Source organism: Monodon monoceros, unplaced genomic scaffold, assembly GCF_005190385.1.
Source record: "Monodon monoceros isolate NGI ecotype Baffin Bay Population unplaced genomic scaffold, NGI_Narwhal_1 Super_Scaffold_12, whole genome shotgun sequence".
In the NCBI taxonomy this organism is placed as follows: Eukaryota; Metazoa; Chordata; class Mammalia; order Artiodactyla; family Monodontidae; genus Monodon; species Monodon monoceros.
Window position 1 is genome coordinate 32,118,833 of NW_021703768.1, and position 15,621 is coordinate 32,134,453.

The following is a 15,621-nucleotide window of genomic DNA, read 5'->3' on the forward strand; positions in this document are numbered from 1 at the left end:
CTAGTGTGTGGAAACTTTTCCTCCTTCACAGCTCCCTCCTAGAGGTGCAGGTCCCATCCCTATTCTTTTGTCTCTGTTTTTTCTTTCTTTCTTTTGCCCTTCCCAGGTATGTGGGGAGTTTCTTGCCTTTTGGGAAGTCTGAGGTCTTCTGCCAGCATTCAGTAGGTGTTCTGTAGGAGTTGTTCCATGTGTAGATGTATTTCTGATGTATTTGTGGGGAGGAAGGCGATCTCCACGTCTTACTCCTCCGCCATCTTGAAGGTCTCCCTCACATTCAAACTTCTTTATTTATATAGCTAAACTGCTTTTTAAAATAATTGCTCCAATTCATATAACAGTGCATGGGACCCTCTGATCCAGACTGACATTGACATTAATACTCTGCTGAAGACACTGCTCCAGCAGAGTTCCCCGATGGCTCTCCAATGGCCTGGTAAAGTGGACATGTTACCATCCTAAGACTTGTGGGTTTCATTTGATACTATTCATTCCTTCACACACACCCCCTCCCCTGGTTTCTGCAAAAGCTATTTTCTTCTGGTCTTCCTGCCTCTCTGGCCTTCCCAATCTCCCCTGCTGGATCCTCCTCCTTTGCTGGTCCTTTATATCCTGCCATCACCTACAGTTCCACCCTTGGCCTCTTTCTACCCTGCATGCTCTCCCTGAGTGATCCCAGTTATTTGCTTACTCACAGCTATGCCTTTAGCTCAGACCTCTCCCGAGCTCCAGAGCCTTACATCAAACCACCTCCTACTGAACTGTACTCAGATCTCCTTGTGGCACATGTTTAAAAAACTTAACATGTCCAAAACAACTTAATTTTCCAACCAAATATGGCAGAACCATCAACTAGTCACTGAAGTTAGAATCCAAATTGCTTCAGTATTTTTAATCCTTGGTTAAACTTTTATCTCGTTTGAACAATATTCTAAACTCTCTCACATTGAAGTAATTTATATAATTGTTACTATATTATTGTGAAATCTGACAGACAACTGAGAGTAGCCAGGGGATTTGCTAATCAAGAGTAAGAGGGGATGCACAGTCATATACAGACAACCTCGAAGCAATGGAATTTGTACACAACTTGCTCACAGACTTCAAAGATTTACTTTACTTAAAGCTGTAATGATGTCAAATTTTTATAAAAATAACAGTTTAAATTTAAATAACAAAATTCACTGTTTAAAAGAATCTGGTTATAACTGTTCCTGTGAAATCTGGTGTAGAAGACAATTGTTCATGGTTTTGATGTTCATAAATCAGATAAAAAAATATAGCAACAAAAACATCTGCTCTGGTAAGGAAAAGCTAGTAAAACATAATGCAATTCATATTTTATCTAGAATTTTAGAAAACTATGTAAAACTTTATAATTGTCATATGATAATGCAATTTACTTAGGGGACAACAAATTACACATGATATATATATAAAGTTGGTTTCCTAGTCATTGAATTGAAAATGTAACATAAACACTTGAGATTCTAACTTGTGGTTTCTGGCCGCATTTCTGACTAAAGTGAGAGAGATGGAATTCATGAAATCTTTACAGGCCTCATAAAATCAAACTAAAGAATGCTCAGCTCTTGACACAGACATCCTCACTACAGTGACTGGTGCATCTGCAGTGATGTGGAATCTGGGGCTTTTAGAAGCCAGGTTACATTCTCAGCAATACTGTACGCTAAGCCAGTCCGGGAAATCCTGGCTGCCTGATAACCCAGGTACCATATGTAAGTTAAGTAGTTCAGCATAATAAAGTTATTTAAATATTCAAGGAAGAATTAGATATTTACCTTCCAATATATTATTAAATTTTTTCCGTCAGAACTCCACTCTCTCCAAGTATCTGGTCCCTTTGAAGGAACTAGAAAAGAGATTTTAAAGTTGGTATTTGAAGATGCATACTATGTAAGTTGATAAGATCAATAAGTGGGATGGTGGTATTTGAAATTTTTGTCTAGGTTTTTGAAATTCTCAATAAAAATGTGAAGAAGTCAGTGGCTTCCACTCAGAAAATGGAGCAATGGAAAAGCTGAGCTCCAAATGTCTACAAAACACAAGGCCCCTTACAATGGGTTAAAATCACCCTCAAGTCCCTCAGAAATGGGTCCAAGGCTGCCTCTCCATCTCACATCCGTCTCTCCCCCCTTACTCAAGCTGGCTCTGGCTACACACTGGTTTCCTGGCTGCTCCTCAAACATGCCAAGGACACCTGCCCCAGGCTTTCTGCACTTCCTATGCCCTCTCTTCCTCTGCCTAGAACTTTTCTCCTCTGAATTAACCACGTAGCTTCCTTCACCACCTCCTTTATATCTCAGATCAAGTGTTACCTATTAGTGAAGTCTCTTCCAGCTACTCTATTTAAAATTGCAACCTCCCTCCTCAACCTCCTGGCCTTCATTCCCTAGCCCTCTCTCTAGGTTTTATTTTTTTCTGTGGCACTCACTGCCACCCAATATGCTATTGTATACATATTTTTAAAACTCATTTCTAATCCTTTATCCTATAAACTCCATGGACAGAGATTGCTGTTTTATTCCCTGCTATATTCCTAGTAACTAGAACAATTCCTGACACATGGTGGATACTCAACAAGTATTTGTTAAATGAATTAATGCCTTCATCTTAATGAGGCATAAATAAAATGTTTCCTCTTGGCAACAACAGCTCATCAACTGAAAGCAAAAGCAGCCAGTCTCCAAAATGACCAATGATATTGGTCTCGCTTCCTGACATTCATGCCCTTGTGTGGTCCCTCTCACACTGTATCAGCGTTGGCCTGTGTGACAAGTAGGGTACGGCAGATGTGATGTATGTCCCTTCTGAGGCTAGGACATAAAAGACATTGTGGAGGTTGCCTTGATCTCTCTTTGATCACTAAGTCTGGGACTTGCTGGTTGCCATGTTGAGGACACTCCAGCAGCCCTATGCAGAGGCCCACGTGGTGAGGAACCGAGGCCTCCTGCCAACAGGCATGTGACTGAACCATCCTGAAAGGCAATCCTCTAGCCCCAATCAAGCCTGCAGCCCCTATCCACATCCTGACTGTAGCCTCAGCTAAGCTGTCTAAATTTCTGATCCACAGACACTGTGAGATAACAAACGTTTGCTGTTCTAAGCCACTGAGTTCTGAGGTAATTTGTCATAGCAATAGATAACTAACACACTCTCTCCCTGGACTCAAGCATGATCCAAACAATTCTTACATGTACTGTAAGGATCCTCTCTCATCTTTCTAGTCTTCATGTAGAGAGACAAAATCTGGGTTAATACCTGTCCTTTTCTGTCTTACTGTTTGTTAAATTTTTTGGAAGAAGTTTTATATTCCCTATATTATATAGTTCAAATAAAGCTTTTGCTATCTTTTGTTGAATGATTTCTGAAAATTACACCTATTTCTAAATTTTTTGCTTTGTTTTAAAGCTGACATCTGCTTAATCAAGAACAGTATCTCATTCTGTCTTTAGAAATTATCATACTTAGATAACCAGTTACCTGATTTTATAGACATATTGACCTGGGCGTACCACAGAAACTAAAGTTCAAGAACTTGTAGTCCCATCCATTTCTCAGGCCTAGGTCACAAATAAAAATTCCACCAAATTAGCTTTATTAAAAATTGTTTTCAATAAAGGGATACTCTAAATAGGTTATGAAAACTCCAGGAATAGGAGGAAAGAGTGTGAGAAAAATCACTCCATAATCTTACTATGGTTTCAAGTTTGGTTTCCTATGTATCATTTTAATACAGTTGCAATCATATTGTGGATAGGGTAGCCTAGTCCTTTCACATAACACATGCCAAGCATTTTTCCATATTATCACAAAACTTGAAAAACCATCATTTAAAATGTCTGTATGATATTTTACTAGCAGGCATTATATAGTTACACAATTTATCTAAACATTCTCCTGCTTTTAGTCACTTTGGTGACATTTTCTTTTAAAAACAAAATTTCAGGATCCATAGTAATAATTAGCCGTAAGTCATTCAGTTAACTTACTGGCTTCTGTGGTTAAATATTGTTTTTCATTGCTCCACTTGCTCCATTTCCAGAAGGGGTCAGTACAACAACGAATCCGAAAAGTATATATAGTATATGGATTTAATTTATCCACAGCAGCAAGATAACTTGAATTTTCTATTCCTTTCATTGTGACAATCCGCTATTAGAAACAAATATATATATTACATATATAATATCACATGTATATAAATACATACATACACTCATATACTTTTTTTAGAAGAAAGCCTCCCAAATTTGTAACATAAATTGACTGAATGTCATAAGAGTTTACCTCTATAAAACCAAAGACAGTTCATCCACTATATTTTAATTCTTATATAAATGCTAAATCAGTGAAATTATGTTCTGCAACAGCAATAAATAAAATTGAAGTATCTTTTTAGTCCAAATGTTGGATCTAAGTAATAATGGTCAATTAATTATGCAGAGAAGATGATATTCAGTCAATGGTTAATGGTAATGCAATATACCTTAATATAACTTAGTAATCTAAGATGACCTTGAGGATTAAATACATTATTCAGATGATATCTGGAAACTGACTGGGGGCAGGCATCATCTTATGCATCTTTCTTTATATGGCACTTAGAACCTCTAGTGTGGTGCTAAACATGTAGACTATTCAATATTTAAACTAAATAAATTAAGATGAAGCAATTCTAAACAAATTTGAGGATCTGCATGTCTCAGGAAGGTCTCTGAGTTCCCAATTACTTATTGCAAAGAGGCTTTCTGGGTTACGTTTTGCAGTTTGACTGATTTTCTAGAAATTATCAATAAGTTTCCAAGTGACTATTTAAGTACATCATTTATTTTGGACCTACCCCAAATTACAAGATGGTGCAGCATAAAAGTCAACCTAAGTATGTAAAGTGTACTAAAAAGCCGTGCTTTGACTTGTAACGCCCCATTATAACTTGCTCCTACGGCTGCACTTAGCAACTTTAAAAATCACATCTTCTCTTTGGTGCCGATTAGTCCATTAACTAACACCAACAGTTACAGCAAAAACTACTAATTCATTCACAAGTTAATTGAGCACCAGTTACATGCCAGGTACTATACCAGACCTGGAAATAGTCTGAGTAGTAGAAGTCAAACTTACGTTCTATAATATCCGGTATAATAACTGGTTTTAAGTGCTAAATATAATGCTGTTATGATATTGATATATAATGTCTTCACACTTAGTAAATCTCTATAATAAGTAATCTGAGTGCTTGTGCATACCAATTTACTTAATTCTTTTTGAAAACTAAGTATTTTATCCAAAATAATCTCAAAGGAAGTTTATAGAAGAATCTTACTCACCAATTCATGTACTGAGTTAGTTTTATTAATTTCAATTTGACATAACAGTTTAATCTTTGCAAAGCTGCCCGGTAAATGCCAGGAAAGTGTAACAGCTGTTGAACTGATATCCTTCACTTTGATTGAAGTAGGAATATGGGGATGAACTGTAAATACAATTTTCAAAGATTACTTTGAAAGCTCTTTTCTAATATGACAAGTGAGAGTCAAAGAAAACAAAAAACAGAAGAGATGTCATCAGTGCTGATCAACAACGTTCCACCCACTGTTGTGTGGAATACAAATCTCACCTTTACTGCTGACACCAGGCCAGCGTTGTTTAAGAACCATTCACGCTCAAGGTTTCTCAGCTGGCATCAGAAATACTAAAAGGTAGTAAGTCAGTCTCTACCTTTAAGGACCCCCTCATTTACTTGGGGACTGACAAACAGAAAGAAGGAAAATCAACAAGAGTATATACATTAAGTCCTAAATGCGTGGTACAGATATTCACTGCTACAGGAATTTAGATGTAAGTGCAGATATACAGTGAAGATAGGACTTAAGATGAGCTTTGAAGGATGAATCAGAATGAAACTGGCAAAACAGTTGCAGAAAATCATTTCAGGCTGGGGTCTTGGCAAGAACAAAGGTACAGTGAAGCAAACCGCACATTACACTGGTGATAGTGCATATACCAAATTGAGTGATGGGAAAGAATCATGTGGAAGATATGGCTGAAATGGCAGAGGGCAGAAAAAAAAATATAAAACTGCCATGCAAGTATGAGATGTAGCTTTTGTGACCTTATGGAAAAAATCAAGACATAACAAAAAAGATGAGAAGGAATAATTGATAAAAGTGACATATTCACAAGTAAGGCAACCTTACGCCCCTGACTGTCTCTAAGAGAAGGCCTCTACGCCACTGCTCTGTGTGTTGCAGAGCCTGGCACACAGTTGATACACATGGAATGACCACAGGAATGAGTGCCAAAAAGACAGGCCTCTTTTATTTCTATTTTGAGCTGTACCTTAATAGGGTTGGTAAAAATCCAGAAATCATCAGCAGTAAAAAGGAACAAACTATTTACTGATACACACTTGGATGGATCTCAAGGACATCACCCTTAGTAAAAAATGCCAACCTCTAAAGGTTAAATAGTGTACAACTCCATTTACACACCATTCCCAAAATAACAAAACAATAGCGATGAGGAAGAGACTAGCTGTTTTCCAGGAACAGAGATTCCAGCACGCGCCTGTGTGTGTTGATGGGGGTGTGGGTGGTGTTGCTACAGTGACAGCGGGAGGCGGTTCCTGTGGGCGACAGAAGAATTCTGTATCTGAACTGTATTGGTGGGTTGCATGAATCTGTAAGTGGATCCGGTGCACAGAACTACACACACACACACACACACACACACACACACACACACAATTAAATGCATATAAAAACTGGTGAAAACTGAGCAAGGTCAGTAGTCTGGTTCAGTGTTGAACCAGGGTCAACTGCCTAATTTGGACATGGTACTACAGTTACATAACATGCTACCACTGAGAAAGTCAGATGAAGGACTGTAATTATTTTTACAACCACCTGTCAGTCTACAACTATTTCAAAATAAAAAGGTTTTAAAAATTGGGCAGGGCTTCCCTGGTGGCGTAGTGGTTGAGAGTCCACCTGCCAACGCAGGGGACACAGGTTCGTGCCCCGGTCCGGGAAGATCCCACATGGCGCGGAGCAGCTGGGCCCGTGAGCCATGGCCGCTGAGCCTGCGCTCCGCCGCGGGAGAGGCCACAACAGTGAGAGGCCCGCGTACCGCAAAAAAAAAAAAAAGAAAAAAAAAATTGGGCAAAAAACTATTTCAGAAATCAAAAACTATCAGATAAAGCCACTTACAATTTCTATGAAACAATTAATTCAAATTTTTATTTGAATTTAATAAAACAGTGAAACTTGAAATTATAAAGATTTTTAAATGAAATTTACAAAATTAGTATTAAGTAAATATAAAGGAAATAATCAGTAAAAAGAAATCCCTAGAAGCGCTTTTCATTAATCTCGAGACATTTTACCACTTCTAAAGTTATGTTTAAGACACTGGTTTAGGCAGCAGCTTACCTTTTTCAGTTATGTTAACTAAAAGTGTTGATTCTGATTGACCCAGAGGATTTCGAGCATTCAGCGTAAAATTGTATATTTCTTGATTTGGAAGCATTTGAAAGAATAACTGATAGCTTTCATTTGTGGGCAACTCAACTCTTTTAAATCTAACATATTTTCCTGAAAAACTGAATTAAGAGAACATTAAAGAATATTAAAATAATTTCAAAATGGCAAGAGATTTATTGCAGGAAAAGACGAACGGGTAAATTTCTAATAAATGTTTTTTTTTAAAAGTCTGTATTTCTAATTATAGATACACTACATACTCAGGGAAGAAAATATATACAAGGCAGAAAACAGAAGAAAAAAATCAGCCATTAAGCCCACTACCCAGAGGATTCATATATGAGGATTCTTCCTTCTAGAGGCTTTTTAAAAAAGACAACAAGATATCGAGTCTGCATGTGTTTAAAATGCAGTATTTATAGTATACCCAATTTTCTACAGCATATTTTGTTTTATATTTGTTCTCATAAATGAAACAGAGCATCTTCTTATATCATTTAATATCCTTCCAAGGTACTCCTCACTGTTCTGACAACCTTTCCCAGAGACCTTTACCTTTCAAATAAAGTGTAACTTGTATTGCGTGGGCCCACCAAGAACGTCGGTCTTCCTGGATTCCAAGTGCATATAATCTCTTTTAAGTCATATGTCTCACAGTTCAGTTTTTGAGGAATATCAGGTGGATCTAATAAAAAAAAAAGAAAAAAAAGTAGTTACTTTGATTATGTATATTTTCTCTGAAAACGTTATGTTTCATAAATGTTAATTACATTTTGGACAATTTCCTTAAAAAATCATTTGCTTACATTTTGAATGGTGCAGGAATTACCATTCTTTGTGTAGCATGTTGTTTCAGAGTTCATATTACATTAGGAGTGATGGATTAACATATGCTTAAGAGTGACCATTAGCTCATTTGGAAACTCCCCAATAGCAACCTGAAGAGATCAACTATCATGTTTTCCCCTTAAATCCCATTTCAGAGTCCATCAAATCTCTCAAAGGAACCTTTGTCCAACTAGTTAAATCAGAAAAATCTACAGGTTAATAGTATTATTACCTATCCTCTTTTTACTGTGATTTGAAAAGAAGTACCAAATCATAAGTCAGTATAAGCCATGGTACAAGTTTCAGAGTTCTTAAATAAGTTATAAGGACTATTATTTACAAAGTCACTCTTGGTAAAATTCTACATATCCCTATATTCCAAGTGACTACTGATCTTTTGTTGTTTTTCTTCTTTAATGAGACTGTTCTGTTTTTGTAGGGGCAAGACTAGAAAAAGAAAAAAAGTTGTTTTGTTTTTGTTTTGTGAGACAGAGTGATAAATAAAAATTCTACAGTCTGACACTGATTATAGAAAGTGATATTTCTGTAATCTTACTTAACCAAGCATATACAGAAACTGATATTTCCTACTGTCATATTTATCCAAACTATCTTCCATGGAGGTAAGTTTTGTTAAACGACTATCTACTCATTGAAAAAGTCTAAAAGATAACTTTATTTTTAAAAACCTGAATTTTTAAAATAGTCCTTAGTTTATCAAACAAGACTTAGAAAATTTCACATACTTTCCCCAGAGATAAGCATTACATTCTTCAGGTATCTTAGGTAACATTAAGAGAAGTAATGAGTATTTATATGAAAGTTTACCAACTGGATAATAAAACTAACACTGACATATTTATTTTGAAAACTGTTTTAAACTTAAGGACAAACTTTTGGTCGTTTTATTAAATTCACATACCCCAAATTTTGAGGATATTTAAAATGCTGATTATTTTAGGATCTGGCAGATATATTAAGTTGACTTAAAATCCAAATAACAGGAGCAAACTAGACAGAAGTAGAAGGAAAAATTGAAGGAGAAATAAATATGAGAGGGCAGTACTTGAAATATACTGATTTTCTTTTCAAAGAAATTCACTTACAAAAGAATCAAGTGAAGCTAAGTAAAAGCTCAGTATAAATCAATTGTCTTTCTATATAGCAGTCTATAGAAAACGCAATTTAAAAACATCAATTTTTAATAGCACCAGAAAACATCAAACACCTAGGAATAAATTTACCAAAAGATATAAAAGACCTCATATCACTAAAATAAATCAAAGAAAATCTAAATAAATGGAAGGCTATACCATGTTCATGGTTTGGAAGACTCAATATTGTAAGAATAAAAATCCTCCTAAATTGATAGATTTAATGTAATATCAATCAAAATCCTGGCACGTTTGAATGTGTATGTGTGTATGTAGGGGAAAACTGACAAGCTGATTCTAACATTCTTTTCAGCCTTTTCAGTAAAGGATGGGATAACAGGCTACCCATAAGGGAAAGGAAAGTAAATCTTGATCCCTAACTCACACCACAGTCTGCCCTTGCTGCAAGTTTCTAAAGAGCTCCCTCTGAAGTGAAATGTTACTGTTGTTCCTGAAATGACAAATACTGATCAATATTTCAACCTCCAAATGTTATAAATGAAAGCTAAATTATGAACTAAATAGCACTGTGATAAAAGATTAGAACATTGTTAGAAACAATAAAAACAGTGAATATTCTCATCTTTTAAGTTTTAATTTTTTATTTCATTCTTTTAAGTGAGTATCTCACTTTTTGGTATCACTTATCAAGCAGTTTCACTACACTGGTTCTTTACTTAGACTCCATGATCATTTGTGAGGAATGTTGCACATCACTTCCTAAAATTCCATTTAGGAAAGAAAATTTAATTTTTTAAATTTCTAAAATTTAAATTTGAATATATCCTCACTCTCACTTGAATTCCAAAATGCCTTACTGGAAGGCAAAAAGAGAGTAAGGTTACAGCCATCAAGCTGAGAAGGGCACCTAATCCCCTTCCCTTGGGAATCTATCAGCAACTGAATGTAATTTATCATAAATTTCTATGGAAGTAAAAAAGTGACTGAAAGAGGCTGATCCACAGCATAACTGACAATCATAAGGAAAAAAAAAGCATTAGAAAAATCACTGAGTGAGCAAAAGAAAATGACAAAATCCATTCACTACATTTCACACACTTTATTCATGAGACCCTTGGACCACTAGAAACTTTAAGTTCCGAATGTGAGCAGGAAGGGAAGCACTGCTGGAGACAAAGCCATCAGTGCATTATAACATTACAGTTACCACAGGGGAGGGGACAGAAAAACTCTAAATACAAAAGTATCTGTGGGGCTTCCCTGGTGGCGCAGTGGTTGAGAGTCCGCCTGCCAATGCAGGGGACATGGGTTCGTGCCCCGGTCCGGGAAGATTCCCACATGCCGTGGAGAGGCTGGGCCCGTGAGCCATGGCCACTGAACCTGCACGTCCGGAGCCTGTGCTCCGCAACGGGAGAGGCCACAACAGTGAGAGGCCCGCGTACCGCAAAAAAAAAAAAGTATCTGTGGATGCACAACACAAGCCATATAGGTAGGGCAGTCCACCCACAACAACTTTTGGAAACGTCATGGAATGTAGAAGTGACCAGGTTAAAAGATGCCCCTGCATTACGGAGAGTACATCAGACACAGAACACAGTGAGAGGGGGACTCTTCCTCCCCCCATGTCCTGCAGCCACCCTCCTCTCATCAGAGAAGTGTAGGTTATGCTTTTGAAAGATTTTGTGTAAAATCATTACAATTTCTTTAATTCAGGTACTTTAAAAAAAGGTATGCTTTAATTAGGTGGGAAATTAATTTATATGAAAAAATTCCTAAATGATGTAGGAGTAAGAAATATTATATACTACCTGCCCTTGACTCAACAAAGCTGTTAACTAAGAATTTAAACTAAAAATTAGCAGATGAATGTTTCAAATCTTTATTACAAAAGCTACAAATTATATAGATACAGGTATGTAGAAAACAAGCTTAGAACTCATCTTAAAACAAGCAAAAATGCTGGTACCCTCATATGTCATTTGTATCAAAGAATAAAAAAATAAGAAAGAAATAAAATCATCCCCCGGAAAAAGCATTAAGGCTTTCAAAGAGGACCAAAACAGATTAATAGGAACTCTTTTCTTAAAAAAAAGAAAATTATATACTTACATCCTGCAAAAATAACTGTTCCAAACATGTTATCTTCTACGGAGAAAACCACATTTGTTCCACTACTTTCGGAAGCAGAAATATTACGGATCTTGATTGCAACATTTTTCCCATCAAGATGGATAAGGGGACAATATGTACTGCCAATCTGTGCTGATAACACTTCTTCTTGAGTCACACAACATACTGTTATATCTGAGCCTACAAGTAGCACTCTGTCTTGAGGAAAAACCTTAGTCTGAGAATCAGGAGACCCTAGAAAGAGCAAAAGGAATTATAAATACTTTAGAAGTCTTTTACATAAATTAGCCCAGTGTACATAAAACACACTGTTAGGTACTTTGTAATTATGGTGGCCCAAAGATAAGGTATGCCCCCCAGGTTTCAAAGGAGCAAGACATACACAAGAAATAAAAATGTGTGTGGTTTTATTTACTTATGACGGGGTGATGGGGGGGAGTAGAGGGGACTGCAGGTCGCCGTGTAAGGTCACAGGTTAATATCTAAGAAGTCTAAACGTTCAAATTAAGTGGGTCTATCCACATGTGAAAAATCCACACCAAGAAAAAGGTACACATTAAATAATTCCATTCCTTTGAAATTATTCTATGTATTTAGATCAGATGTCCTAATTTCCATCAGCTTACATGCATGGTTAAATACTCCACATCCTAAAAAGCACTTTCTAAAAAAAATCCCAACTCTGTAGGTTAAAGTCACCCTTTTGTTTTTATTTTCCTAAATAGCCAATTTAAAAATATTATCTCTAGTCTCCTTTCTACCTACTCACTCTTTAATCTACTGCAACCTGGCTTCTACTCTGGCCACTTTACTAAATGGCTCCACGGCCTAACTGCTCAATCCAGTGGCCACGTCGTAGTAATCTTTCCTTCAGCTTCCACAGCATCTGGTATGTTGCCTAAAGTCTTCCTTCTCAAAACTCCCTTCTCTCTTGGGGTGTAGACTACTTACTTGTGCTACTCTTAACCCTCTGGCTGCTGTTTGTTTTGCTGGCCTCATTTTCTTCCATCCTCCCCTCCTCATACAAGCTTCTAAGAGATGTGTCCTTGGTCTTCATGCCCCTTTCCTTGAGTTACGTTAACCTCCAAGATTTAAAAATTTTCACATCACGTATGTTAACGATTCTCAAATACACAGTTGACCCTTGAACAACACGGGTTTGAACTGCATGGGTTCACTTACGTGTGGATTTTTTTCAATAGTAAATACTACAGTACTACAGGATTTGCGGTTGGTTGAATCCTCGGATGTGGAAGCACACATACGGAGGTTCCACGGGTATGGAGGGCTAACTATAAATTATGTGTGGATTTTCCACTACATGGAGGGTCGGAGCCCCTGGGGGTTACCCAGTTGTTCAAGGGTCAACTGTATATCTCCAGTTCGAACTAATCACCTGGATGCCGAATTTGTATTCCCAACTGACAATGAGAAATTGCTCCCACGCACTTCACAGCTACCTCAAGCTCAACACATTAAAATTGAAATTTATCTTTCCCACCTAGTTTGTTCATATAGTTTCTGTCTCATTGGACAGCATCACCAGCTACCCAGCTGCCCAAACTAAGAGTCATCTTCGGCTCTATTTCTCCCCTACCAGTCACTAATTCTAATTCGGTCTCTTCAGTGTTTTCATACTTCTTCCCTCTTTTCATTTCTAAACCCAGGTGTCCTATTTTATACCTTCACTGTCTTTTGCTGAACTACAAGATTCTCCTTATTAATTAATCTGCCTGCTTCCAGTCCTTCCTCCCTCTGATCCATTTCTCCATATTGTCACTAGAGTAAATAATCTACAATGATTACCAGCCTTTTAAAGCACTTTATTTTATTGTCAACAATTTTCTAGGCCCTCTCTCACACTGCCAACATTATACCTGCATGAGTTTTATTCAATGTACAGATGATTTTTGATATACCTGCAGATTCACACTGTTAATTTTATTTTATTTTTTTGGCATGCGGGATCTTAGCTCCCCGACCAGGGGTCAAACTTGCGCCCCCTTCATTGCAAGCTCGGAGTCTTAACCACTGGACTGCCAGGCAAGTCCTATACTTGCGGATTCCCATGTTCTCTGCAGTAACTGCAGCTCACAGCAGTCTGCTCTATGGGCAAGAAATTGGGAGCTCTATTTTAAAAATATGGACTTGATCTCATTACCGCCTACATAAAATTTTTAAATGTTCTCCCAATGTCTATTCAAAGTGATTTTTTAAACCTGGATGTTTGTCTAATCACTCAGTATGTTCTTTAAAAATACAGATTTCTGAAGCCTATCTCAGAGTTTTTGAATCAAAATGTTCTGGGGCAGAAGACTTGGAAGATCCCCAGGTGACCCTCATGCATCCAAATGGGGTTCAGAGAGCTAAAACCGTGAGCTAAACCCTACCCTTAAGCAAGACTAATCTAATTCATCTGAAATGAAAATCCTTTAAATATGCACTTACAAGAGATGTTCTTCAGTGGGCTCCAGTCGCTCCACTCTTTGCGACCAGAGAACTGAGGATCATCAATGTAGCATCTGATTCCCGCATAGTGAGTGGCGCACTCCAAGGGCATGTCTGAGGTCCAGCTCCAGTGATGAATTGTATCTCTGCCATTCAGAGTTGTATTGTGGGTCACCTACAAAATGAACACAAACACAAAATTCTATTTCCAAGTACTATGTCCTGCTTTCTCTTAGGGTTAAAAAAAACACAACAGACTGTATACAATTACCAGCTAAGTAAATCAAAGCTTTGTTCTTTTGTAAAACTATCTGTTTTCTATAAGGCATAAAAGGAGAGTTGTAGTAACAATAATTATGATTCATTTATGTTTACTTCTTCAACTTTAGGGCCTACTTCATTATTACACAAGTTGTTAATATTCCAAAACATTCAATACAGTTCATGAGAAAATACACCATTGCCTAAAATGGTCCCATTTTCCATGGAGAAAAAACAGTTAATGCTTTTTTTATCTCCAAGGGTTAAAGTCAAAGAGAGGAGAGCATTTCGACAAAATAAACTATTATTTTAGACTGGATTATTTTTTTATATAAGTGTCATATATTTCAAATTTTATTTTTAAATATGCAACTTATAATAATATAGAAAGCTTAATTTCAATTGTGGAAAATGGGCAAGATTTCAACCAAATATATGAGGATATACTAAAAGAGACCTTGGGACTTCTGGTTAAAGACAACAGATTAAATAAATGTACTTCCTTCTCTTTACTTCATGAAATTCCTCTAGAACAAAAGTACAAGATTTTTTTTTTTTTAAAGGCACAGATGCACAAGGGCAAAAAATTGAAGAAACAATACTGGTAAGATTCTGGACACTGGAAAGCAGATGGGCAATGGTAACTAACTACGCATTCTAAAGGCTGGGGCACTCCTGCCTTCTTCCCTACTCAGCCCCCAGGATACTGATGGCCAGGTACATACTCACCAGGTAAGAGTCTAAGCAAACTTTTCTAAGGAGCATATGAACAGGTCAAGATAAAAACCTAAAATAATATTAAGATTTTTCCAGCTTGACAGCCCATCCTAATCACATACAGTGATGCCCCAGCCAACAAGTCCCACCCAGGCAAACAAAAGTTCCAATTAGACTTGTTTTATTTTTCAAGAACCACTCACTTAAATATGAGCAGCAACCAGGATGACCAGAAAGTGGAGAAAAAGTTCTAATGTGAAAGCCAAAGATCAAAACAACAACAACAAAAAAGCAATGTGAAAAAACAGAATGCACAGAAAGAAAAAAAATTTTAAATCACTGATATCCTCAAAGATAAGAAGAGATATTGCATCCATGAAACAAGAACATGATAAATTTTTTTAAAAAAAGGACTAAGAAAAGGGATCGCTTGTATATTAAAAAGTATATTAATAGAAATTCAAAAGTGCAAGATAAACTTTAGGAAAAATTGCTCAGAAAATAGAGCAAAATACTGATGGAATGTAAGAATGATAAGATAATTAGAGGAAAGGTCAGAAAGGTACAATTTCTAAAGAACAGAAGTTCTAAGAAAAAAAGGAGAAAAAAGAGATGAGGAA

At 36.7% G+C, this 15,621-nt stretch overlaps 1 protein-coding gene across 3 annotated transcripts in view; it reads right to left on the reverse strand.

The window, feature by feature from the left end:
• Window positions 1-15,621, reverse strand: part of LIFR (LIF receptor subunit alpha) — a 91,940-nt gene that overhangs the window by 28,813 nt on the left and 47,506 nt on the right. For all 3 annotated transcript variants that reach the window (XM_029216100.1, XM_029216101.1, XM_029216102.1), the window contains exons 6-12: window positions 14,024-14,198; window positions 11,555-11,809; window positions 8,058-8,187; window positions 7,452-7,621; window positions 5,349-5,494; window positions 4,011-4,173; window positions 1,800-1,870 (exon numbers count right to left, since the gene is read on the reverse strand). In XM_029216100.1, coding sequence (XP_029071933.1) covers window positions 1,800-1,870; window positions 4,011-4,173; window positions 5,349-5,494; window positions 7,452-7,621; window positions 8,058-8,187; window positions 11,555-11,809; window positions 14,024-14,198 — 1,110 coding nt within the window. The remainder of the gene's footprint in view (window positions 1-1,799; window positions 1,871-4,010; window positions 4,174-5,348; window positions 5,495-7,451; window positions 7,622-8,057; window positions 8,188-11,554; window positions 11,810-14,023; window positions 14,199-15,621) is intronic.